The sequence below is a fragment of the Herpailurus yagouaroundi genome, unplaced genomic scaffold (assembly GCF_014898765.1).
Source record: "Herpailurus yagouaroundi ecotype Mexico unplaced genomic scaffold, PumYag 100, whole genome shotgun sequence".
NCBI classification, from domain to species: domain Eukaryota; kingdom Metazoa; phylum Chordata; class Mammalia; order Carnivora; family Felidae; genus Herpailurus; species Herpailurus yagouaroundi.
Window position 1 is genome coordinate 52404762 of NW_024412391.1, and position 27528 is coordinate 52432289.

The window sequence follows — 27528 nt, forward strand, 5'->3', positions numbered from 1 at the left end:
CAAAACATTGTCTGTTTGGTCATCGGGGCCTTCATACCTTTCTATTTCATGCTTATCTATCAATCTATTTGTACACGTTTGGATTAATAATATAGCCAATAGTATAAGAAATATTTGTAAAGACAATTGTAGACTCCAAGAATGTGAGCTAGCCTTAAAGGTCAGACTAGCTTGACTACCCATTAAATAGATACAACCTACTGTAGCCTTAGAATTAAAGATAGAATTTCTTTCTGTGCATCTATGAATCATTCTCAACTGGGAACTTAATGATTAACATGATTAGAGGAGCAACACTAAATTTCATCTCAAAGTAAAGTTGGAATGTGGTAAAATTTTTGTTAAAATGGTCCAGTTGATTTGATAGCTTTAGCTCCTAAACTTTCATTATTAGATTTACCAGTTAACCTGATACCTTAGTCTAGTTGTATTCAGTATAAGCCTTAAACATTATTCACTTCAGCCTTGACAGGATGTTTATAATGTTGTCTATTGGCTATGATGACAAAGTACTTTTAGTTCTTAGAAACTTCAGTGTACCACATTTTAATTTTCAAACCAAATATATTTTCAAAGAAACCTTGACTACATTACTTTATTGTGGCCGTTATATTTTAAATGAGATTTAAATAATTTCTTCTGGTGCAATAGGTACAATCAACCAGAACTGTTACAAAGGCTAACAAAATATTGCTTCAGTGAGGTAAGTGGGGCCTGCACAGCCTTCTGTGTCATGCTTATCCAAGCAATAAATTACTTTCTTAGACAAAAATCATCTTATGAAATTGCTTTAGCTTTTTCTGAAGTAAAGGTATTGAATACATAGTATTGGGAACACTTTATTTTGCTTTTTATCACATACAATTATTTTCCACTTGACAGCTAACACACAAGAGAACAAGATGGATTTCTTATATTTTACTGTTTTCTCATTTATATTGTGTCCAGTTTTAATTTTCCTCAATGAAGATTCTTTCTGCCCTATAACTTAATTTCACTGGCTTCTTAACCCAGTAGTCTTTTTGAAAGTAATCTTAAAACATCTGAGTTGTATTTATCAAATTTAAATTTAATGCATAATATTATTTCCCTATTATTTTCCTGAAGGTTATTTCCAAAGGTAGATAAAAGTCAAGTCTAAAGGTTTTTTAGAATATAGATAGCGGCTTCTTATTAGATGTTCATCTTCTTTGATGTTTGACAAGTGAATAGCGAGTGCCTCTCGTTTTACTCTCTTGAGAAATATGCTAACAATATCACACATATACAAATAGGCTAGTATGTGAAGAAAGTAACAAGGAAGGAATTAAATGAAAAATAAGTGTCTTTGGTATTTAAAGCTCTTAGGAAGCCTTAGAATCTAGTTTAAAAACATCAGGCAAAGACAGACTCCAATCCATACACGGGTGAATGTAACTACCTTGGTATGGTATGTTCTGAGTAAATTCTGACACAGAAAGCTATTTGCTTAGTTTATTTTTTTTTTTAATTTTTTTTTCAACGTTTATTTATTTTTGGGACAGAGAGAGACAGAGCATGAACGGGGGAGGGGCAGAGAGAGAGGAAGACACAGAATCGGAAACAGGCTCCAGGCTCTGAGCCATCAGCCCAGAGCCTGACGCGGGGCTCGAACTCCCGGACCGCGAGATCGTGACCTGGCTGAAGTCGGACGCTTAACCGACTGCGCCACCCAGGCGCCCCTGTTTATTTTTATTCATACTAACTTAAGTCAGCTTTTGTGGGCTTATAGGTCTTTTTTGAATCTGAGGCAAACTACAAAACTATTCCCGGGAGGCGGGGGTGCAAAGTGCACTTAGAATCGAACACAAAATCTTGCATACAATTTCATGCAGTTTGCAGACTTGCCAAAGCCCACCCATTAACTGTACAGGGATTTGTATTAGTTGGGACTCTAATATTACAAGTAAAGAGGAAATCAGTTCATGTTATTTTAAGACAAAGGTAAATGTAGTGGTCCATGTTTCTAGGAAGATACTGAAATAACTCATAGAAATGAAGAAATGGCTACAGAAAGTAATGCCTATAGAAAGAATTGGATCTGGGAACTCAACATTCCCAGAACATACTCTTTCTGCTGCTCATTTCTGCTTGTCTCTACTTCTCTTGACATATTAATATCACTTTCTCCTGCTCTGCAGATATGCCTCCTTTATGTGGCACAGAACATACTTGCCAGCAGATTCTACTTAGCAACCCCAAAAATATAGTATCCTGAACATACATAGTATCAAAGCCAGAAAGGGATTCCATCTCTGCTTATATCACTTGTCAATTCCCTAATCACTGTTGCTCAAATTAATCAGGTGCAAGTTCCACGGCCACTTCTGTGGCAAGGGAGGCAGAGTCTGTAAGCAAAAGAAAGAGGATGGGTCACCTTAAACACTATAACTGACATTGTTGGGTCTCCACATCAAGAATCTGAAGTAATAGAGATGCTGAACAAGGAATTACCTTTCTCAACCTTTGAGAACTATTACAAGTCATAACCAATCAAATGTGAGGTTGGAGGAGAGGAAGAATAAGCTGGCAACCAATGGCTGAACTGAAACTGTGTGAAGGGGGTCAGAGTATCAGTGCTCAACAGTGGTAAGCTGGTTAAGTGGCTCTTCAGGGGGGAAAAATGGTACACATATATTTATAGGTATATATAGATTTATCACGGATTTTACCAATACCAGAAAATGAGTGGGACACAATTTATTTAAAATGATACAATGTTCAGGGGACACCTGGGTGGCTCAGTTGGCTAAGCATCTGACTTCGGCTCAGGTCATGATCTCGTGGTCCATGAGTTCAAGCCCTGCATTGGACTCTGTGGTGACGGCTTAGAGCCTGGAGCCTGCTTAGGATTGTGTGTCTCCCTCTCTCTCTGTCCCTCCCCCACTCACGCTGTGTTTCTCTCCTTCTCTCAAAAATAAATCAACGTTAAAAAAAAGAATATAGAAAAAGATACAACGTTCAATATTGTTTATTATTTGCATATAGGCAATTAACTCTCTTCTAACGATTTTGTCGATTTTTGCTGAATTCTTGTATTCTAGCTCAACTGTGATTGAAACTGACAAACAAGTGTGAACAAACACTGGTTGATATTTTATTTTTCTTTAACAAGTAAGATGTCAGAAGTTCATTCATTTGTCAACAGTGTGAGCAACTTCCTTCCTGAAATGGATAGTAGTGTTTGAATACTAGAATAGTTCCTCAAATTTTTTTGTGTGTTATTTACAATGGAACAGTTGGTCATGACACCTTTCAGGTTTAATATGCATTATCAACATGTTCTTGATCCCTTCCTTAACTCTAGAAAATCAGCAAAACAGTAACTCACATCTTGATTTTGTAGTATTTACCAATTTCCTTGGTGTAAACACTCCCTCCACAGCTGGTCTCCAGCTATCACCCGGACATCACGAACAAAGAGTTAGGAAGAGATGTGAAGTACCCACTATTCTATAGTTGTTTTCCCCACGCAATAAACATAAATGACCTCGAAAACACAGATAGTGGTAAAAAGTAGTGAAATAGTTGGGAAGCAAAGATTTTTTTTTTGAGTATTTATGGCCTTCATTTTACATATAATTTATTTAATTGTAAGTTCATAGACTTTAATTTTTAGTAATGATTGTATCTAAAAACTGGCGAGTAAAATTCCACGAATTTTAACAATTGGCCCCTAGCTCATGAGTCAGGCTGAACCAGCTCTGTGATGCTTTGCATGACTTTTATGAAGCATAGGTAAGAAATAGTACTTGAAGTTACTGTAAAATAGAGAGCTAAAATGCAAAATTAAGGTTCTGTTATGGCATCACTATGATTTCTCTAAAATAGTGTACTCAGTAATACCGGTGGATATCCAGTATTAAACATGCTCAAATTTGAATGGCTTTACTCTACAGTTTGACAAGTTTTAGATTATTCACCATTTTAGATTTTTCAAATCCATTTTCTTTTTTTATTAGGGCAAGTGATCAGGTGCCTATTTTATCACGCTTACAAAATGTGTCATTTCCATTAGCTTTATATTTTAGCTAGAAAAGGAAGCCAAAGCAGAATCTCTGCAAGCCTTTTCTGCTCCTTCATCAATGTGTGTGATTAAAATCTCACTTCTTTTGCTTCATTGCATTATAAACTATCGGAATCTCTTTCATATTCTAATAATCTTCTAAAAAACTATACTAGACAAAGTGGGACAATGAACACTAGGAACACGCTTTTCATCTCAGATAGACTGCCATCTTTCAGAGAAAATAATTTGGCCAAAAAATGGGACTGAAGGAAAAGAACAGTGAGAAAACCTTTGATACTTTACTTTACTTTTACATTTTTAGCACCAAATACAAAAGCATCTGCTTACTAGCTTTCTAGCAACTCAAAACTCTCATGTGCTTTAAAGGAATACATGATATGGATAAATGAGAGTAATTGTTGAATAAGTTAAGTTGAAAACTGGATAGTAATTGTGTCATTCAGTAATTATTTTGTATTCTGGAGGGCAGATTTATTACTTTTAAACATTGTATTGTGAAAACCTATCAGTTTTAGCTAGCATACATTTTGAATTTTAGTGTATTTCTTAAAATAAGCCAAGAAAAACATACGATTCTAGGAGATGCAGTATTCCCAAGATATTTCTAAGGAATTGGTTAAAGAGAAAAGGGATAATGAATGAGACTAATAAATAAGGGAAAGATAATCTGGGGCTTAGGAGAAAAATCAGAAATAAACTGGTAATAAACTTACTATCAAAATGGGACTTTGCAAATCAACTCTGGACTTAACTTCTCATAAATGTCCATGTGCTGCAGCAAAACAGACATGCTGTTGAAGTTAGCACACAACTGTACTCTGTAGTTTGTTCTTACTGGTGGTTGCAGATCACAGGTCATCCCTTTCAGTTCCAGTGGGGCTCAGAGGCAGCCCGTGACCATGGTCATAAGGACATTAGGGACTAAGGGTTAGCCTAAGGAGACAGAGAAAGAGTTGATTAATGAGAGACTTATCAATGTCAGACACAGTTGAGGAGAAGGGATACAATTGGTTTAGGAAAATGGAAAAGCATAGGTCTCTGAGGGTGAAAAGTGAAGGAGAAGAGAAATTACACAGCTCAAGTCTGGTACTTCACTGGGGAAGGGAGGCAGAAGAAAAGACACAGACGGGATACCATCCCCTTAGGTTACAGTGTAAGCCCAGCCTGAGCCAGAGGCCAATAGGCGTGAGGCAGACATAGAAAGATCGCATGATGTCAGTGATAAAGAGGCCTCAAGTGGGCTCAGAGAAATTAGCTGAATGTATTATGCATATCAATCAATGAGAAAAATTCAATAAAAACATGAGATTAACTTTTACTATCAGGAGAGGTAAATTGTGTTTACGTTAGAGTAGAACTATGGTTAGATTTTGACAAGTTAACAGAAAAAATCAGATAAAACTCTATAGGGTTCATACCCTTATTTCTTCTTTTATGAGGGAGGGGGGAAAGTGGGTAAACTGGAAAAACAAGTTATTGTTAGATACATTATAGTTTAATTCAAGAGATCCTGAAGAGATCTAAGCTGCAACAAGCAGGAAATGTTTGAGAAAAAGAGAGTTTTTATTGGACATTCAAATGGCACATTAACTTCTAGATTTGTGGCTGAGTGTGTGGGAAATATAGCAGGAAAAAAAAGTTTCAAATCTGAAAAGTCTAGACTCAAATTGATTTGCTATTAGCACAGAACTCTGAGGTAAGTTAAATAAACTTCTGAGTCTCAATGTCCTCATTTAAAAAATGTAGCTAACAATACTTACCTTGAGGTGTAAAGGTAACAAGATACCCAATGCACCTGGCACAGAGGTGTGTAATAACATTAGTTCCCTTGTTCCTGAGTGAATTTTCAGTGTGGGAGACTCTCCTGATCAGGGTGAGGACCACCTGTAAGGTATCCCCAGGCAAAACTTGCCCCACAGTCCAATTAACCAGTCATTCCTTGATACAACTCCCGAGCCAACCACCTGACTATATTACCTCCTTAGTTCCCAATTTTGCCACATCCTTGGATAATGCATATTGGAACTCCCTGGGAAGGCTCTTACTACTTTAAGAGGAACTTGTCCTTCGTTCTGGTTCATGCTGGTCTTTTATTCACTCTTTTTCCTCTTCCATTAACTCTCTTGGTTTTCTTTTCTGAGTAGACCGGATGAAACAGGGTCTTCAGCCTGTCCACCTCTCCCAGAAATACTCTGTGTGTGTGTGTGTGTGTGTGTGTGTGTGTGTGTGTGTGTGTGTGTTTAATGTGTAACACTAGGTTGTGATTTGATAAAGTAGTTCTACTTAAAAACTGGTGTAACTACTAAGGCTCTTCTTAAGTACTATCACTTAAAACAGTCCCCTCATCCCAGGAATTGGGTGGCAGAAGAGAGGGTAAGGATTTCTCAGGTTAGACACTTTATACTCCCAGTGAGTTGAGTTAAAAAGTATTTTATTTGGGGTGTATATTGCTAGATGTGATAACAACAACTCACAACAACGAAAGAACTTGTCACTCATGCAAAGTCTAAAGTTTTTTTCTTTTTTGATCTAATAGATGGGTTCTCCTGTGTGGTTCCCTCCATCTATTACCTCAACCAACAGCCAAGGTCACCTTGGAAGGTGGAGAGAGAGGAGGATTGCTACATTCCATTGGCCTGAGCTAGTTACACAACCCCACCTAAACAGGCAGGATTTGTAATTTTTTTCAATCCCCAGAGGAAAATGAAATGACTAGGTCAATACAGCATCATCTGCCACAGAATGATTTAGACAGATATTATGAAATATTCCCTCTTTCCCAAAAGCTAATGGTTCATAGATTAAAAACTTGCTTCTAAAGACCAAAATCAAATTTGGAAGATAGAAACTTAATTACATTTTCACATCACAGAATTTCAGTGTAACCAAAATTTCTGGCATAACCATGAAGAATACATTTGATGAATTAATCAGAGACACAGCTTGAAACAAAGTAAAAGCTCTTGTTTAGGAGATCTACAGTCTTTCACAGAGTAATACAACACAATTAAGGTACTGATAACATAGAACTTAATTTGGGGTTAACAAAATTATATTAAAAATAATTTTGTAATTGTTAAATTTAGGATAGCCAGAATGACCATTTTTCATGCAGTTTTAAGCTCAGTATATATCAAACTAATATTTTATACTATTTGCTTGCCTGTGATATTTCCCCCATCAGCTTCCTGCCCTAAACAGTGCAAATAATATATACCAAGATGAAGGGCAAGATGGCTTGCATTTTAATTATATGATACTAAGATTTGAAGGGAAAGCCAGATCTCATTTATTTCTTTCCCTACCCCCTTTTTTTTGGAAGCTAAATTACATTAGGTGAAAAATGTAAAGATGATAAATGTCTTCTTTGTACCTTCTAACCACTGGAAATTCAGTGGTAATAAATGTTTCAGTATGAATTCTATAATCCTGTGATCTTTACAATTTGGATAGTTAGTCCATTTATGCTTTAGTGAATAAAATGATGTGTAAACAAATAAACCAACTTCATGATTCTATTAAAGAATCTGGTAAATAACCAATCATATTCCTTTACCCAGAAGGCAGACATCTCACTTACAGAAACAGTTTTTTTTTTTTTTTCAACGTTTTTAATTTATTTTTGGGACAGAGAGAGACAGAGCATGAACGGGGGAGGGGCAGAGAGAGAGGGAGACACAGAATCGGAAACAGGCTCCAGGCTCTGAGCCATCAGCCCAGAGCCCGACGCGGGGCTCGAACTCACGGACTCGAACTCACGTGACCTGGCTGAAGTCGGACGCTTAACCGACTGCGCCACCCAGGCGCCCCAACAGTTTTTTTTTTTTTTTTAATGGATTCCTTCATTCATCCTTCTGCTACTCCTACCAATAAAAACAAACATTTCCCATTCAAAGCAGAACATTTAGCTCTGTTAGCAACAGAAAGAACACTTCCCCAGCAACAGGAAAACCCAAAAAGGACATCTATTTTTAAAAATAAAATGTGAAGCCCTCTGCATTTTGCTGATTTAGTGAACAAGATAAATCTTATCCATCCAAATTAGGTGAATGCCCTATAGATTTCAGGAATAAATAGCCTGATTTCACATTCCTTTTATTTGAGTATTTGCTTTGTTTTTTTTTTTTTTTTTTTTTTTTTTTTTTAATAGCCCAGGACTTTCCTTGACATGTTTGCTGATTTCTCTGTTCGTGGATACTTACACACATTGCCATGATAAGGTAGGAAGTGTCTTATTTTAAGTGGTAAGGTGGTAATTCAAGGAGTTATTACCATACGCATAAGAGTTCACAGCAGAGTGTGCCTCTGTTCTGTAGCAAGGTTTTTGAAAACAGTGATGATGAGTATGTTCGTTGGAGGAAAGTGATAGGAAAATGAACTGCAACTTACTTGCTATCATTAAGTACCAGTTTTAAACTTGAAAAAAACTTAAAGAGTGTTTGATGTTGAGACAGAGGACATTGTCCAATGCTTCAAATAACACCTCCCATGTACACAGTATATTAGTGTTAAATTAATTATATGTTTTAATCTCCTAGCTTTACAGAAAAAGACACTATGCTCAACAAATGATGGATTTTCATTTCCAAGGTTTAATCTTATTTGATAGTAAAGACAGGACCACAATGTAAATCTTCTCAGGCTCATATTCATTACATTCGGCAGTCAATATTATGGGGCACATGTCTAATATCTCTTCAATTTAATTGTGTGTATGTCTATTACTAATAGGTTTAAATGTAAAATTTTTATTAAAAACAGAAAGATCACTGTACATGCAAGGGTGAAGTCAGGTCAAATTAACTTTGTACCAATTAACATATTACCATTTAAAAACAATAGTAATTTTTAGAATGATCTTATTTTTTTACCTTAGTTGTTAAGCTATTAAAGTAGGGAACAATAGAATAGCAGTGTTTAATTTCACCCTTACTCTGTAAAAATGGAACTAGCTGAGTTAAGCCTTAAATATGGGGACATATTGGGTTCTGTCTATGAGCACGGATTCCTTTTCTCATTTCCTCCTTGGGATAAAGGCAAAAAAAGGAGGTCAAAGGCTAATCATAATTCTTATGATTCACATAAGAAATTGAGGACATGATTATTGAAAAACTTTAATTTTTAAGATTAACCAATTTAATATACTTGAAGATACAGTATTTACACATATATAATTCAGAATTATACAACTATACAGAATTATATAACTATATATATACACACACATATATTTTTTCATTAAATATAGACTACATATAATTATACATTGTATGTAGACACTATGCATATGTCTGGGTATACATTAAATATAGACTACATTCTACATGCATACATTGAATAACACTATGTATACTATTTATACATTAAATATAGATTACACTATATGCAGACATTATGTATATGTCTAGGTATACATTAAATATAGACAATTTGAGCAACAAAATAAGAGTATTGGATTTAACCTGAAGTATAAAATAAAGGTCTATGAATCTTTACTCATATGATTGAATCAATAAAAAATGAAGAAGAGAAAGATTTCCCATGCAAAATAATTTCAAATCATTTAAGTAGATATTCCACCCTCATAATTCCCTGCTGATGGTGTCTGGCCTGCTGATAGTGACTTCCTTCCAAGGAGTAGAGCAATATGGAAAGAGGGAAAAAGTAACTTTGTACTGGAGAAGTCTGACACACGCTACCTTAGCCAGGTTGATTGAAGCCAGCATTAACAGTGACAAATGATGTTGATAGCGTATATGCTTGATAGATGACTTGGATTCACTAAATTTGTCATGGCCTCAAAGTGTAATAAGATCTACTGTGAAAGTCTTCTTCAACTGTTAAGTATATTATATGCAAAATGCCTCCCACAGCATCTTGGGCCTATCCTAGGTACTGAAAAATAGTGTTCGTATTTGAGAATTAAATGTTTGAAAAGTGCTCTAGGTCTAATTTTTGTGATGTTAAAAACAAAACTATTTTATTTAAAAACTATTTATTTCAAAAACTGTTGGCTGAGGTTGCCAGTGATCTTATACTTTTGAAATGTCAACATTATTATTTTGCTATAGCTGCATCTATTGTTAGGAAAACTTCATATTGTTTGTTTCTTAGGCTTGAGTTGCCTCAGTATTTCCTCAAAAAATACTATGTAAGAAAAAAGCACAGACTGGGCTATTTGAAGCTAGACTTCAGATCACTCTTAAATGCCCTCAAATTTCTGCTTACTGCTGTTTACAGCTTTCTGTTACTAAAGCTTTAACAAAGACTCAGGATATCCTGCTGTTGACTGTTCTTAGAATGTGTCTTCTCTGTTGGCAGTACATTACTTCAACGCCAATTCACTGGCTTTGATATTGGGCTTTGTTAATGAATGTGTAGTACTATTTAATGTTCAGTAGAGGTGTAGTTGACACTGACGATATTGTATTACAAGGAAACTGCAGTTAATAAAATGGCTCAAAACCCCAAAAGATTAAAAAGTAACAACTGTTTGATAGGTGTGATTTGCTTGAAACCTTGATGCTATATTCTTTCAGTTTCTCAAAAAGAATTGTAGCTAATTTGTGACAACCTGAATACTTGGGAGAGTTTTTTCCTCTGATATATCCAGGCAAACTGGATATACCAAATTGTTGCTTGGGGGTTTAGAAATCACTGGCAGTGGCCTGTTGAAAAGCATTACACACTTGATTTTTGCCTCTGACCTCTTTTGTCATCTTTTCCTGCGTTAATTGGGCAGATTGGACAGTGCTACTGGGGAATCAAACCTTTTGCAGTAACAGCCACGTAAATATCCTTATCATGTGTTTCTTAAGACGGATTGTTTTGTTTTGAATTTCTGATTGATAGCCAAAGGACCCTACGTCTCAGATCAGTTGGTCCCAGGTTTCCTCTGTAACAACTGATATGATGTTTTTAAGACTACATGGAATGCGACTGTAATCTGTACCAAATTAGGTGCTTATTTTAAGCTAGTGGATTCTGTAAACGTTCTCTTTCCCAACTATATAACTCAATTTCCATAACTCACCAAAATGGCATACCTTAATCAGTTTCTGCTTGCCTTGCTAGCAATTAATTTTAACTCATGCCCAAGATAAAGAAGGTTTGTTTTGAATATATTTTATCTTTATTATCCCCTATCCCATTACCACCGTTTAAAATATCAGCAATGAGCTAGGTGAAGGAAAAGGCATAGCTCACAATTCTGTCATAAACTTTTCTCTAGCATTCTAGTGACAGTAAAAGTAATTTCCCCATAATTGCAAAATAAGAACACATAATGGTCAATTTTTTTTTTTTTAAATTAACCTTTCAACAGTAAAGATTGTGTTTTAAATCAGGGGCACCTGGGTGGCTCAGTCCGTTAAGCATCTGGCTCTTGATTTCAGTTAGGTCATGATCTAGCCCCATGTTGGGTTCTACACTGACAGCCCAAGGCCGGCTTAGGATTCTCTCCCCCCCCCCCCCACTTGCTCATATGTTCTCTCTCATTCTCTCTCTCTCTCTCAAAATAAATAAACATTAAAAAAATCAACTTTAATTAGGCTTTTTCCTTTTGAGGTCTTTTAGGAAATGATTTACCCATTCATTGAAGAAATTTTTATTGAGTGTCTACTATGTGCCATGCAGTATTCTTATAGGTGCTGAGGAAACATCCATGAACAAAGCAAAAAAATCCCTGACCTTGTGGAGCTTATGTCCTAATGGAAGGAAGGCAGACAATAAGAAAAAGAGTAACTGTTAGAAAGTGTAAGAGTGGGGCGCCTGGGTGGCGCAGTCGGTTAAGCGTCCGACTTCAACCAGGTCACGATCTCACGGTCTGTGAGTTCGAGCCCCGCGTCGGGCTCTGGGCTGATGGCTCAGAGCCTGGAGCCTGTTTCCGATTCTGTGTCTCCCTCTTTCTCTGCCCCTCCCCCGTTCATGCTCTGTCTCTCTCTGTCCCAAAAATAAATAAACGTTGAAAAAAAAAAAAAAAAAGAAAGTGTAAGAGTTATGAACTAAAGCAAGGAAGGGAGGATAGAGACAGGCAACATTTTAAATGGGATGGTCAGAGTAGGCTTCTTTAAAAAGATGACATTTGAGCAGGGATGGGACAGAAGGGGCTAGCCATGCAAGTATTTGGTGGATAGATCCTCCTAGATAGAGTGCAGTTAGTGCAAAGGCCCCAAGTCAAGAACATGACTTGCTGTTATAGGAGCAGGAAAGCTGGGACAAAGTGCCTGGTAGAAATGAGGTCAGAGCAGTGGATGTGAGGAGAGACCTGCAAGGCTAGCTAGCATAAGGTTTTTTAGGTCACAGAAAGGACGCTCACTGAGAAAACTGGGAGCTGATGATTTTGGCTTTCTCTCTCCTAGGTCTGCAGATAAACTCTTAAATATTAAAAGCATGTCCGGGTCATATTACAGGTTGGTATAAACTCAAGTAATGCCTACACTTACTTTACTACCTTTAGACCAAGTGAAAATGTATTACTTCTGTAATGGGAAAATATGTGCAAAAAGTTAAATACTTAGGCTAGACACCTAAATTACACTTGTAATTCACTAGGTGGTATCTTAAATATTAACAAGTCTCCTTCTCTGTTTTCTTACTTACAGGTTGGAACAGTATCTTTTTCCAGCTTCCTTGTTGTCTCTAGTATCTCTTAGTTTCCCTTAATATCTTAGTTCAGATAGTATTTTCCAATCTTATTTCCTATCATGGCTTAATCTGTCAATACTAGTAATAGTAGTTGTAGTACTACTAGTAGTAGTAAAACTAGTAGTAATACTAGTTGCAGAGGTCAGAATTCTGCTGGCCCAGGAATACGGAAATTATGTATCAGATGTGTATCAATACAAAAACTACTTTGCCTCAATTAGTTGAATTGGGCAAAATGAGGGTTTTTCTTGAATTTTTACCTGACTACCTAAATAGTTTTGTTTCCTTGGGGAGGATACAATAGAATAGAGATAACACAAGTTTGTAATATTTTGAGACTATAACAATAATGTATTAAGCAAATTTCATTTTATAGAATAGCACCGTTGTTAAGGAAGGAGATTCGGGAAAAGGGGAATGAACGACGTTAGTTTTCAAAGTGCTTTTGTACCCCTCATAAAAAAAGATGGAAGGGTTCTGCCTATCAGATCTGAAAATCTTCAATTTCCTTCTAAACTAGTTTCTAACACACAACAGAACAACACGCTTTGACAGCAGGTTCAGGTAAACTACTTTCGTTAAAATTCAGGTAGAAGTGACTGCCTCTAACTCCACATATTGTAACTCATCTAGTGGTAGATTCAGAATGGTGTCACTCTCAGGGGCTTCTCTGAATGCACAGTGAGGGCCAGAGTTCAGTCCCATTTCAACTTGGCACTAGCTACAATGCCACTTGCTGAAATCTGCTCACACTGATACACAGACACATTGCATCCAGAGGCTAGTAGAGCTGTAAAAGATGACAGCTTAAAAGCAAAAGTGGCTTTATTTTTTTTAAGAGGTCTCTTAGAAAAAGCAAAACTAAGATCTCATTGTGATGTACGCGCTGGCCAATCACTTAATCAGCGACCGTCCTAAGTGCTAGGATCCTGGGTAAAGCTGATATGCCTGTATCAATTCTACAACCTGTCGCACACCCCAAAAGAGGGCTCGCTGACGATTGGTTAAAGACAAAGGAAAGTTTCTGTCAAAGTTCATGAAGAGAGGGACTGCGTGAGGAGCAGTTTCAGATCATATTTAACCCCAGACCGTGAAGGGAACCGAGCCTCCGCGTGCTCTTCGGTCGCCGCTGTGCAAAGGAAATGCCAGAGGGAAGTTTGTCTACAGGACATCTGCCTCCCAGTTCCCGAGACGCGCGAGGTCCGCAGCGCCATCAGTCGAAGGCTCGGCCTCTGCCCATCTCACTCCACCCTAGGGCCGGCCTACGCCGGCGAGCCGCGGAGGACGACCCAACCCGGAGGGCGAGCGCGCCCGCTCCCCGGCTGGCCTCACACTGGGCCCCGTCTCTACTACCGGCAATCGCAAGTTACCCTGGGAACCCAGCTTTGGAGGCCTCACCGCGGTGGCCGAGTGGGCCGCGAGGCGCCCGCCTCCGCCTCCCCACGCGCCGGCGCCATGGAGACGGTCACGAGTCGCCGGCGGCTCCTGCGCCCACCAATGGAAGCGCACGTCGCAGAGAGACGCGGACGTCGCTCTTCCAAGATGGCGGCGCGTCCGTCGCGAGCAGCCGGGCCGGGGGGAAGCCAGCGAAGCCGAGTAAAGCCGCCGCCCGGGAGACGACTGAAGGAGCTGTTTCGGCCGTTGGCGGCGGCTCGGGCAGTTTTCGCTGCTGCTACGGCTGTTGCCATGCGGCGAGGCTAGGGAGGAGCTCACTTCCCCGGGGTGTAATAATGTTAACAGAGGTAAGCGGCGACGGCGGCCAGTGTTTACCTGTGAAATGGGGAAGGGGCCGGCGCCAGCTCTTCCGAGAACAGCGTTTCTCCTGACCGCGGTCCCGACCCTCCGTAGCGGGCCCCGGGGCCCGAAGAGCAACGGGGATCCTACAAGTGCCCCCTGAATAGGAGCTGTGCTGACTCAACACAGTCCCACCACCTCCGGCTGCTGTGCCTCTTCTTTCGTAGTTGCCACTTGCCCGTCGCCCGTGGCACTGGCCACCCTCTTGCTGTCGCTACCTCCTAACTCATCGTTTCCTTCGTGGTGTCCCCTTACACGCTGCTCCGTGGCAGCGTCGGTCTCTGCGTTGGTGCTGCTCTTCCCCTACGGTTTGCCCGAGATCTCCCTTCTCCGGTCCCTGGCCTCCAGGGCCCTCCACCTCCAAGCTCGGTCAGCATCCTGGGTTTGTCACTTGGCCAGACCGGTTTTTCCTACCCCCTACTTTGACTACTTCGTGAAGTGGACCTTTTTTCTCAAGCCACACTTGGATAGCCCAGTTATCTCACCTCCCCCTCTAACCCCCACCCATTGTCACCTTTTTAAATCGTAGGAATCAGAAAGTTCAGTTTAGCATCTACACTCTTGATTTGCTTAAGCTCCCTTGATACTCTCCGTGGAACAGCTTTTTTTTTTTTTTTTTTTCCTCGTTTGGACCTGAAATGGAAGTAGGGCAACTATGACTAGCCAGTCAGTTTCCCTTTTCTAGTGCTTGATGTCCATTGCAAAAAGCAGACTTTTTGAAGAAGTAGAGTTCCTTACTAGCAATACGTTCAGGGGAGGAATTAAATTGATCTCATCAGATACTTGACCCCGGTTAACAGTTAGGTGTAGTGCTATGTGGTGGTGTGAGCGTCACTGAAGATAAATTGTGCAGCTTGTGGATTTGAGGAAATGTCTTAGAGGTTACTCGCGTGAAGTCCTGTGAAGGTTCTGGTATCAGCTGTCAGGGACTACTAGTTTGGGCATCTTTGTGGGCTGCACTAAGGAAAGGAAACAGTTTTAATGGGCAGTCTTCCTTCCTACCTGGGCCTAAAGGAAATAAAAACGTTTGTGGATGACTGGCTTTTGTGGCGTGAAAATGTGATGAAAAAGCATTTACTTGCCTTTACCATTTGATTAATTGTGAGGAAGTTCACACTTGGTATTTGCACATAATGTACGCACAGAGCCTGGAGTATGATGTGTCTGGTAAATATTTTACTGGCTGACTTTAATGAACTAATTATCTCTAATAGTTTGCATTTCACTTTATATTTTTAAATTCCACATTATTTTGCATCCTGGAGTTTATTTTATTCCTGGAGATTATGGTATAAGTTTCTGTTTTCATTAGCAGTATTAGGTTAAAAAAAAAAAAAGACCTAAGTAGCAGTTCTATTTTTACCTTCACTGTGATATTTTGGTGAGAACAATTAGCCTTCTAACAAGGTTTCAGTGGTGTCTCTAAAGTACGATATTTTATGATCTTTTGATGAAACTTGGCTTAGGTTAGCGTGTTGTAAAAAGTTGTAATGCTGTCATATGAGCTCCGTGTCTGCTAGTAAAATGCTAGTGTCTTGATGTGGAAGGACTGTGCCTTCTAAGTTTCTGTATTGTAAAACGATTTTGTGTTTCAGGGAAATATTTTAAACAGTAAACCATTGATGCTAGTAAGAAGTACTGTAGTGCTGGGGCACCTGAGTGCTCAGTCGGTTGTGTCCCTCTGTGTCAGGTCATTCCACGATTTGTGGGTTTGAGCCCCGTGTCGGTCTGTGTGCCGAGAGCTCAGAGCCTGGAGCCTGTTTCAGATACTCTGTTTCCCTCTCTCTCTGCCCTTCCCCCGCTTGTGCTTTGCCTCTCGCTCAAAAATAAATAAACATTAAAAATTTTTTAAACATTAAAAAAAAATAAGGTGTCCTCTGGTGCGTTGTGTGTCTACTGGTGTGCAACTTGTAAGTGGCAGAGCCATTGGCAGTTCTGCTGAGTCCATTCTCTTAACTACTATGTGGGATTGCCTCTCCGGAGAAAGGCCCAGATTAAACGGCACTTGGATTTTATCTTTGGTTTTTAGTATTCATTTTATAGATTAGAAAACTGAAGCCCAGGGACTTGTCCAAGGTCAAGCAGTTATTAGTTGCAAATATGAAACTTGAATCCCATCTCCTGACTCAGTACAGAATTCTATTTAGCTTTCAGTAATTTTCAGCTCTCTTGATCGATGTTAATAATACACTATTTCTTGTCTGAATATTGTCAGTAGGTAAACTGAGACTTATCATTACTTAAGAAAGACTTCTTGCTTTAGCTTTTTTTTTTTAAGTCTGAAAAATAGTCCTATTTTGAAATATAGTAGATATAAAATTGTACTCCATATTGGTTACTAAAAAATTAGTAGTGTAGTACTTTATTTTACTGCTTCTCTTAGTTTTAACACAGATCAGGAGGCATTAGGGGAGGTGAAGAGGTGATTTAATTCATGTTAGATTTCAAAATATTTAGTTACGAGCTGTGTTACAGAAGATTCTCTTGTTCAACAAGTGTATACTATGCTTAGAAAGTGGTGAGTGGTACTATCTGCTTGGGTCTTTTGCATCTCAGCATTGAGGTAGGAGATACTATTCTCATTAGCCAGGTGAGAAGACAGAGACTGAGTTAAAACAGTTGGCTTAAAATTATATAACAAATGGTGGAGCTGGGAATCATACCTAGGTCGTCTTATTCCAAATTGTGTGCTGTTTTTGTGGCTCAGTATGGAATGTGTCATTGATTTTCTTTTGTAATCGATAGTCATCAGTATACTATTTTTAGGTTTAGGTTTTTTGGTTTTTGTTTTTGAACCAAAGTAGGGATGCCAAGTATATAGATACATAATAGTAACAGTAGTGATAAACATTCATATGAAACTTTTCAGTTTTGCATTTTGTCAAAATAGATCTTTGAAACCTTTTCAGAAATGAGAAACCATTCATGTGAGCAATTAAGGGCCATACTAAGCTACAAGGAAAAATTACTCAGTTGAGCAAATTAATATGTACATTGAACTTTGAAACCTGTGATATGATAGATTGGTGTGATTTGAAAGTAGAGCACCGGTAGCTTCTTTTGCCCCCGGCCCCCCCCCCCCCCCCGCCCTTATTTTTTAAAAGAGGAGGTAACATAGTTTCTGATTTAAACCTTTTGACTTCAATTTGTATTATTTTCATTCTCAATATAATTGAAATATTTATGAGACTTGCTAGACATATCTGTGTGTCTTTTGCATTTTCCATATAGGGATGACAGCTTTGTTTGTTTTAAATGTTTAAATTATTTTTCCCCTTCTGTCTTTGCCCTTTAGGACATCTATCTTACTCTTAATGTTACTCTTATTTGTCATAGTATACTTGAAAATTATTTGTTTCATACCCACTCTTCCTCCACCACTCTCTTTTTAAAAATAAGTGTAAATTTCCATATATCATAATTAGGGTCTGGGATGTTTACTTAAGGATTTGTTAAAATCTGAATTTTCACATCATTAGAATATAATGAAATATTTATCAGTGAATTTTCATTAAACGCATTTTTAAACTTTTTTCAAAAGCTATTAAGGTTATTCTGAGCATTTATTTATTTTTTTTTTTTAATTTTTTTTTTTCAACGTTTATTTATTTTTGGGACAGAGAGAGACAGAGCATGAACGGGGGAGGGGCAGAGAGAGAGGGAGACACAGAATCGGAAACAGGCTCCAGGCTCTGAGCCATCCGCCCAGAGCCCGACGGCTTAACCGACTGCGCCACCCAGGCGCCCCTGAGCATTTATTATTAACAGAGAACTAAAGCTATAGAAGATACAAGAAAATGTGTTGAATTTGAACCAGAGCTGTGGTATACTCAGGAGATTGTTTTTGCATAACACCCAGTTATCAGTCAGCCTGTTGACATTTGTCTTGTGCTTTTAAAAATATGGAGTGAAAAGTTGTAGCTGTTTAAACTTAATAGTTTGAGTTGTGTGCAAATGTGAGGTATTAGTACATGTTAAAAAAGGTTTACGTTGGTGTTAAGTCACTGCCACCCATATTTGTTGGTTTTTAGATATTAATACTAAATTGATGATTTTGTGGTTAACAAGTATGATACAGATGGGAAAAGATATACTCTGTAGCACTTTTAAAAGTTCCAGGTTAATAGTTGTTAACGGAATAAAATTTTGTGTTTCAAATACATTTTGAAGATATTTGCACAAAGGAAGATAATTGCTTTGTTCTTTCAGGATTTCTCATAGCTTTTGATAGGTGATTTGCTCTCAAAGAACGTGATAGAATTTGCATTGTATGGCAAAGTTGTTTAACCATGTGTTGGGTAATTTTGTCAGTTTGGCCACAGAGGGTCAAGATTAAACATTATTTCTGGGTGTGTCTCTTAGGGTGTACTGGATGAGGATGAGATTAGCATTTGAGTCAGTGGTCTCTTTAAAGTAGATTGCTCTTCCATTGTGGATGCTCACTATCTAAACTATGTAATCCATTGAGTGCCAGAATAGGACACATGGAGGGAGGAGGAGTTTGCCAGGCGGGCGGCCCCCGCCCCCCCCCCCCCGCTGCCGCCTTACTGCTTGAGCTGGGCATCACATCTTATTTCATCTCCTGCCCCCAGGGATTTAAATCAGTTCCCTGGTTCTTAGGCCTTTGGACTGAATTACCACTAGTTTTCCTGGATCCCCAGCTTGCACATAGCAGATGGTGGGACTTCTCAGCCCCTGTCATCATGGGAACCAATTCCTCATAATCTCCTTAAAAAAGTTCTGTATCTATATCTCCTGTTGTTTCTGTTTCTTTGGAGAACCGTAATAGCAGAGACTTAGAGAATTTCTTGTATGGGAAATCCTGAGATGTGATGAGTTGTACCGCAAGGAAAGGTCTTTGGACGTTCAGGGCTCTTTTGAAAGACACATACACACACTCTCTTGCCCATCATAAATGTTTAGTAAAAAATTATGACTTGATTTGGTTAAGAGAAATATTCTTGGGATGGGTTAATCTTTAAACTGCATGAGCAATTTTTAAAATGATTAATTAATGATATTGTAAAGGCTACTAACTAGAATAAGAACTGTAGCCTCAATTGGCATTTAAAGGATGTTAAAAAGTAGGAAAGAGATTTTGTAAGGGGAGTGGAAGGACATCACTGTCTAGAATGAGACTGGCTTGTAACTGTACATACAATATTGTTTAGCATCTTTTGATAAGCCAAATTGAATATTGCCAACCATTTCTCAAGAATTTTAAAGGGGTGGGATGCCTGGTTGGCTCAGTCACTAGTAGGGTGTGCGACTCTTGATCTCGGGGTTATGAGTTTGAACCCCATATTGGGTGTAGAGATTACCTAAAAATAAAACTTAAAAAAAAATTAAAAACAAATTTTAAAGTTTATTCTTGAGAGGGAGGGAGAGAGAGAGAGAGAGAGAGGGAGGGAGGGAGAGGGTGAACAAGCAGGGGAGGGGCAGAGAGAGAGCGAGAGAGAGAGCGAGAGAGAGAGAATCTGAAGCAGGCTCCAGGCTCCAAGCTGTCACACAGAGCTGACATAGGGCTTGAACTCACGAACCATAAGATCATGACCTGAGCTAGTCGGACACGCCTGAGCCACCCAGGCGGCCCCCCCGCCAAAAAAAAAAAAAAAAGAAATTTAAAAGGCTTGTTTTATTTTTTCCCTTTTGATTCCAGATTTTCAGAGCTTATAAATAAATTACATTCATAATTACTTTCATTATGTTTTATTAATCCAGCACACATAAACCCCTTCCCTCCTGATCAGTAGCTAGCTAGTTGATTGAATTGCAAGTAGAAGCAAATATATGTGACATTTTAGTTAAGCCCTGTAGCTTTATATTGAACATGCCTTCCATTTGGTATTTTGAAATACTAAAATACAGGTTTTAGATGTTCATAACTATCCTTGGGGGTCCTAAATAGGGAGATATCAGTGTATATGACTCTGTTGTTTGGATGGATTGTTTTAAAGTTTGTTGACCAGTTTTCCATAGACATTGATAAAAAATATTTTCTTAACTAGTCTATGGTATGTTTATGGTTAAAGTGTTACATTCATTGCTACACATTTATAAAATTATTTGAGGAAATATGAAATTAAATTTGGGAGAAGAACTGAGAAATAAGTAGAAGTGTTTGTAGTTTTAAAGATTACAGGTATTGGTTGTATGTCATATGGTCCCTGTAAAATGTATTGGCTTTTCATCTCTTTACGTAGTAACTACCAGTACATATATAGCCTTTTGCAGATTATGTAGTGTGCTTTCTGTATTAATCTGGTTATGTTAAATGTGCTCATGGTTGCTTATGTTCAGTTTCATTTCTAGCTATGGAATAAAGAGAAATCTCTTAAAGGGAGAAGAAAAGGGGAATGAGAGGATCTTTGCTTCAGGTGGAATTAAGCCGTGTTAGCCGAATTATAATGGGAAAGGAGGGAGCATGAACTTTTGGAAGAGGGAGAAAATAGGTTCTATCATGGGGAGGAGTGTTCAGTGCTGGTCACTAACTAGCTAGCTATTTGATGACTTTATGGCATTCCCTTAGTGACTTTTTAAATGTGTTTTGAAATTTTGTGGTTTCACAGACCGTTAATTGCTCTCTTTATTGATGGTAATCTAAAACTGGCTTTCTATTTCTCAGGTTTAATTTTGATATTACAACACTTTATTATTATTTTTTTAAATGTTTATTTTGAGAGAAAAAGCTTGCGAGCAGGGGAGGAGCAGAGAGGAAGGGAGAGAGAATCCCAAGCAGGTTCCTGCTGTGCGGAGTCCTACATGGAGCTCGATCACGATCACTGTGAGGTCATGACTGGAGCGGGGGGGATGCTTAACCGCCTGAGCCACCCAGGTGTCCTGTTATTACAGAGCTTTAAATATCTGAGAGGAGAGGGAACTTTGAATTAAATCAAGTGGACAGCTTTTAAACTATCTTAACCCCTTTAAAAAGAGGTTAATTTTGAGTGGATAGGCTGGACTCGTGGTAATGCATCCTCATGTCTGTAAACAAGTTACACCTACCATGGTAGTGAGACAACATACAAATAACCTTAAGTAATATAAGGCTGAGTCACAACTTCACTTATTTATGATGTGACATTGGGGAAGTTGTTTGAAATTTTTGAGTCGTAGTTCCCTTCTTTATAAAATTGGATAATAATAGCAACTTTCTAGCTGCTCTCACATTGTTGTGAAGATCAGATAAAATGAGAGTACAGAGAATATAACTCTTTGTAAATTGCCAATCATTATACAAATATTAGTAGTTAATATATCAGGTGTTTTCTCTGTATGCCTTGCACTAGTGTGAATTCAAGTCCTAGGCTCCATCCAGGTTTATGGCTCACTAGCTGCTCAGTGGGGGGAATGAATGGATCTCCTGAGAAAGAGGGTGCCCCCCTGGCCATTGGTGTAATTATAGGGGAGTCAGGCAATAGGTTAGAAGAGGTGAAAGAAAAAAAAAGTAGACCAAGAGCATGTCTTGCAAACTAGTAATGAGGTTAGTTTCCCTTGTAGTTGGTAAACTGATTAAGAATTTTTGAAACAAATTCTAAAAAAATATTTTGAAAAAGGTTACTTATTTGAGGTTTAGTAGTCATTTCTACATGTTCTTAAATATTTGTGACAAAAGAAAACTTTTAATCAGTCTTAGTTATTTCTTGAAAGAAGAAGCTGTTAGGATAATTTTCATTGAGCTTTGGTTTTAACTTGTACTGGATTTTCATTTTTGTGGATTAATTTGTTCACCAAACACAAATATACCTACTATATGGTAGGCACATAAGAAGTTCTGGTGCTGAAGTGGTGAGTCAGATCTGAAACCTGCCCTCAGAAAATTCACTATCAGAGCTAAAGTGTGCAAGTTGGGCAGTCACTCAGCTGAAGCCTTGAAGTCTTTTGTCAAAATAAAACAAGTACCATAATTAAAGGATGGAAAATTAAGAGAAATAAAAGGTTGGAATATGTAATTAAAAGGTAATTACTTGCATTAGCTTTATAACTCCAGGTAGAATTACCAGTTTGGATGAGATGGCAGCTCTAAAATGAGTTTCTCCTTGCAATTGAAGCATCAACCATCTTGCCTGTCTATGTGTGTGTATATATATATTCATATATATTTATATATGAGAACAGAGAGGCAAAAAAAAAAAAATCTGTGAATTTGTCATGTTTCTCCACCCCAAAAATACTCTAAATCTCCTTAAGAGTTCTATAGTCTGCTGAAGGATCCAGCTGAATCCCATTATCCTGGTGAAAGTAACACTTGGTCTCCACCCTCATATGCTATATATTCATTTATTTATCTTTTTTGTGTTTCTTCCCCACTAGAATGTAAACTGAAGATGTGGCTCACATTTGTGTTTTCAGTGCCTAGAATAGAGCTTGACACCTAGTGTCCTCACTAAATATTTATTAAATGAATGAATGTTAAATATTTCCTTCAGTAAGGTTAAGGTAAAAGTGAAAAGACAAAAGCTGTCTACTATAAATTTAAGCTGTCACATTAATTATCCTTCAAGGATTAATTACTGTCAGTGTCTATTAGACATTTTTCAGTAGGGCATTGTGGTTGAATATTGTTTGGAATCACAAAACAACAACAACAGAAAAATAGAAAAAGTTGAACACCAGGCTTTTTTGTTAGAATGTAATTAATTCTGTCTTGATTTTTCCAACAGGTAAAAATCTGATTGGATTGATAGTTTCTTCTTCTTTTTTTTAATGTTTATTTATGAGAGAGAGAGAGGAGCGTGCACGCATGGGTGGGGGAGGAGCAGAGTGAGAGAGGGACACAGAAATTGAAGCAGGCTCCAGGCTCTGAGCTGTCAGCACAGAGCTCCACGTGGGGCTCAAACTCATGAACTGTGAGATCATGAACTGAGCCAAAGTTGGATGCTTAACCAACTTGAGCCACCCAGGTGCTCCTGGATTGATCTTATTTTCGCAGGACCAATTACAAATGCAGAAACAACTTAGAATTTCATCTTGCATCTTTTTAATACTTGATTTTTCTTTTTTTTAAGTTGGCTCCACACCCAGAGTGGAGCCCAGTGTAGGGCTTGAACTCACAACCCTGATGAGATCAAGACCTGAACTGAGATCAAGAGTTGGACACTTAACCATCTGAACCACCTAGGAGCCTCGATACTTGATTTTTATTATCATCCTATGTGTACTATTTAAAATTTATATTCCTGAACTAGATAAACTTAAAGCTTTGTATCTAATAGTATAATAGTGCTGATTTTTGTGTTTTGTTGAGTGTGTCACAGTTTGCATGACCTCTAATGCTGTCTTGAAAGTTTGCAAGTATGAGTAAAATTTGGGCATGGATATTAAAAAGTTGGAAATTTTGGGGGGTATACCTTCAAGGAGGGCAGCTGTTGCCCTAATCTCTTGACTAAAATTCTTCTCAGCGTCACTATTGGATACAGAGCATTGTTAGATCATTTCACCCATCTATACTTCCATTGTAAATTTAGAAATAGTATGTACCAGAGAAATTCCCAAAGTAATTTTATGTTCAACTGTGAGAATTGAACTGTTTTAATGATCTGTAAGTTAGTATGAAATACTCACATAAGGAGGCTGGAATTATTTACTATTGTTGGTTTATTGTACTGTTTTCTCCAATTTCATGAGGAACATTTTTATTCTGATGCATCTATGAAACCCCCAAGGTGAATCCTGCTTTTGCTTTTGTCCTTAGCTCTGCATTATGGGGGAGTTCTTGTAAGTTACTTCACTTAAACCTGAATTGGTTTTGCTCCTGGAGCCCTGGGACTACTTTTAAGTAGCTTGGCTGTGGTTTGGCACCTGAGAGAGTGTGTGGTTCTTTGTATTGTGACTTTTTAAAAAAATTTTTTGTGAGAGAGAGAGAGCGAGCGCGTGAGCGCATGTGCAAGTGAGCAGGGCAGGGCAGAGAGAGAAGGAGATAGAGAATCTGAAGTAGACTCCAGGCTCTGAGCTGTCTACATAGAGCCTGACATGGGGCTTGAACTTACAAACCATTAGATCATGACCTGAGCCAAAGTTGGACAGTTAACTGACTGAGCCACCCAGGCGCCCCTGTATTGTGAGACACTATGCATGTGTGGAGAATGGCTTTTGGATTCACCATCATTTGAGGCTTAGACATCATAAAACTGATTGAAGTTGTACAGTGCTAATGGAAGAGTTAAGTGTAGTGTGAAATAAAATGTCATCTCATTTTAGTTATTAACATAAATTTTGGGAAGTAATTGGTCTGCTGTTAAGATATGATCTTTTGTGTTATGTACTGTTTAAGTCATAATATTGTACTTTAGATTTGTTCTTGATTTCTCTTCCCGAGTTTATTTGAGATGGCATATTTTTTTCAGGATATTTAATCAGACTGCAGCTATTAATATAATCAGCTATTTTTACATCCGAAGTTAATTACTAACATCTCATGCATTTTCTTGGGTAGTACCTAAGTGCTTAACACTTTAAACTGTTGGAGTAGTCTAATTCTGGTAAAAGTGGGCAGAATAAGGGGAAATGGGCTAAAGGGATGTTGGAGGCAGCTTTAAAGGTGTAACAGTAAAGAGAAAAAGAAACATTGAAATAATGTATTTTACAAAGAGAGGGTGTGTTTACTACATAACAATTTTAGAAATATAAATTAGACTTAAGAGTATTTTATAATTTATTAAAAGTGTGTTTTATGAACCAAAAAGCTCTGCAAGTTAATGTCTGATAACTCAGAATATTCAATCGATTAATAGACACTAGCACAAAATTTACAGGACTACCAAAGTGTGATTATCTTTGTAGTGGGGTGCAGTGATAATCATCATTTTTTCTATATCTATATATTTTTATCTGTACATGCACATATATGTGTGTATCTTCTGATCACAAATTGAACATTCCTAAGTTTTAAGTGTCATATATGGATGGTTAAGAGTGATGGCTGGTGTCATATTATTTGGATTTGAATCAAAGTTTTGTCACTTTGGAGCATTTTGGCTTTGAAAAGTTATTAATTTTTTTTACCCTTAGTTTTCTCATCTGTGTGATTGTAAGTTAATGGTACTTATGGCACAGGGTTGTTAGAAGTATTAGGTGAAATAACACATGTTAAGTACTGTGAACAGTGTTTCCCACAGTAACACTCAGTAAATACTAGGTTTTATTATTGATTCTTCAGATGTAAATAGCAAGTAGCTTATTTTCATAACTTACAATTTAGTGTTTGGAGTTGTTTTCTGTGTTCTTTGTGTCATTAAGGTTTCAAAATGTCAAAAATAACAAATCCTCTTTGACCTAGATGATCTAATTCTTCCCTTTCTGTCTCCATTTTTACTGACTTTCTAATTTATGTATTACATTAAGTGCTAGATTAAGACAATTTCAGGAGGAAATAGAGAGGTGCTACCTTTACATTATGAATTGGTCATAACTAGAACTTTTGACTAATTTATTTCTTCTGGCCATTAAAGTTTTTTTACTGCAGATGAAGTGAAAGGGAAAAGTAGTACAATTTCATATTAAGCTTTAAAAATGCCAGTGTTGTGGGGTGCCTGGGTGGCTCAGTCAGTTAAGCGTCCAGCTTCAGCTCAGCTCATGATCTCATGGTCCATGGGTTCAAGCTCCACCTCAGGCTCTTTGCTGACAGCTCAGAGCCTGGAGCCTGCTTTAGTTTCCGTGTCTCTCTCTCTCTCTGCCCCCGCTCTGTCTCTCAGAAATGAATAAACATTCAAAAAATGTTTTAAAAATGTCAGTGTTGTATAGTTTTCTATTATGGGAAGTACTATGATTCTTGTCAGTTTGATAAAGTTTTATGTAAAGCAGCTTTGAATTTAGGTAAGCTCTTTTAGATTGTTCCTTTTATAGGGGATAGATAGGTGAGGAACACAAGAATCCTTTAAGATATAAATATGTATATATATACGTATATACACGCATATATAATTGGCTTGATTAGTATTACTAATACTGTGCAGTAGGTTAAGAAAAGGACTGAGGGCTACGCTATTACAAATAAAATTTGTACTTACAAGTCTAAATATTGATACGAAATAAAAATAATTTCAGTCTCTATACAACAGCTGCCTATTTGCATTCATACAATAATATAATAAACTGCTATACTTAAGAAGGGGGTGTTCATGTTATAAAAACATTTTACTTAGCTGGAGATTATGCCATCACAGTCCTTTGTGGGTGAATCTAGATGTCTTTATCTTCCTTTCTATACTTAGTTTTGCTTTCTTATTACTGATGCTTTTTGGATGTGTTGATTATTTTCTCTTGGCTTCTGTCTTTTATTATTCTCTGTGTCTGTAAGCTTGCAGTTTGTTCTCTTAGGGCTTTTCCCCAATCTTTACCCTTTCCTCCCTCCTTTCCTACCCTAAACAGGCCATGATAGAGAATTTAATTTTGGTTTTTAAATTACACAACACTTATGGATATAAAAATATTTTCTGTTGTTAAGTGGTGAACAAATAAAACAGTTTATATATATTTAATACATTGTATTAGAATTTCTTTTTATGGTTGTATGCCTCTTGTCTAAATTTATTTTGATTAAAAAAGACTCATAATCTCTGAGTTAACACTGCTGAGGTTTTTTTTTTTTATTATGATTTTAGAGGATTTTGTAGTACTTTCAGGGTCATTGTTCTGATATTAAGTTGTTACTGTACAGCCTTCAGAAATGTGAAGGAAATTTATGTGAATCTGTGTCAACTCTACAACATACGCTGAAAGTTATCTGAATTCTAATAGCTGCATAAGATCTAATTGACATCAGATTCTTAAAGAGTACCAAGGGCTTTAAGATATTAGTGTCAGTTTAGTTACTTTAGGTATTTCTGATAACTTGAATTTTTGAAACTCAATAAATCACTTTTATTTTGCTATTCAGATATTGGGTATAGAATTTTGCCTATCCCCTCCTTTTTTAAAAAGTCTACTTGAGAGTCAGTTTAAAATAATGGTATAGAGCATGCTTGAATTTTAAACAAAGTTCAGTTCATGGTCCAGTTCTATGACTGAGCTGTTCCCTCATTTGTAGAATAGAGTTAGTA

At 37.6% G+C, this 27528-nt stretch overlaps 1 protein-coding gene and 1 long non-coding RNA gene across 3 annotated transcripts in view; one reads left to right on the forward strand and one right to left on the reverse strand.

Moving 5' to 3' along the window:
• Positions 1–1702: 1702 nt before the first annotated feature.
• Positions 1703–14205, reverse strand: LOC121028661 (uncharacterized). The gene is made up of 3 exons (XR_005789371.1): positions 14093–14205; positions 4762–4981; positions 1703–2366 (listed from the first exon to the last, which is right to left on the reverse strand). It is a non-coding gene; the product is annotated as an uncharacterized LOC121028661 (long non-coding RNA).
• The window catches only part of SNX13 (sorting nexin 13), a 136634-nt gene continuing 122892 nt past the window's right edge, over positions 13787–27528 (forward strand). The window contains exon 1 of one of the 2 annotated variants that reach the window (XM_040472506.1): positions 13787–14436. In XM_040472506.1, the coding sequence (XP_040328440.1) occupies positions 13837–14436 (600 nt within the window). In that variant the 5' untranslated portion in view covers positions 13787–13836. The remainder of the gene's footprint in view (positions 14437–27528) is intronic. The other variant, XM_040472507.1, reaches the window with a different exon arrangement.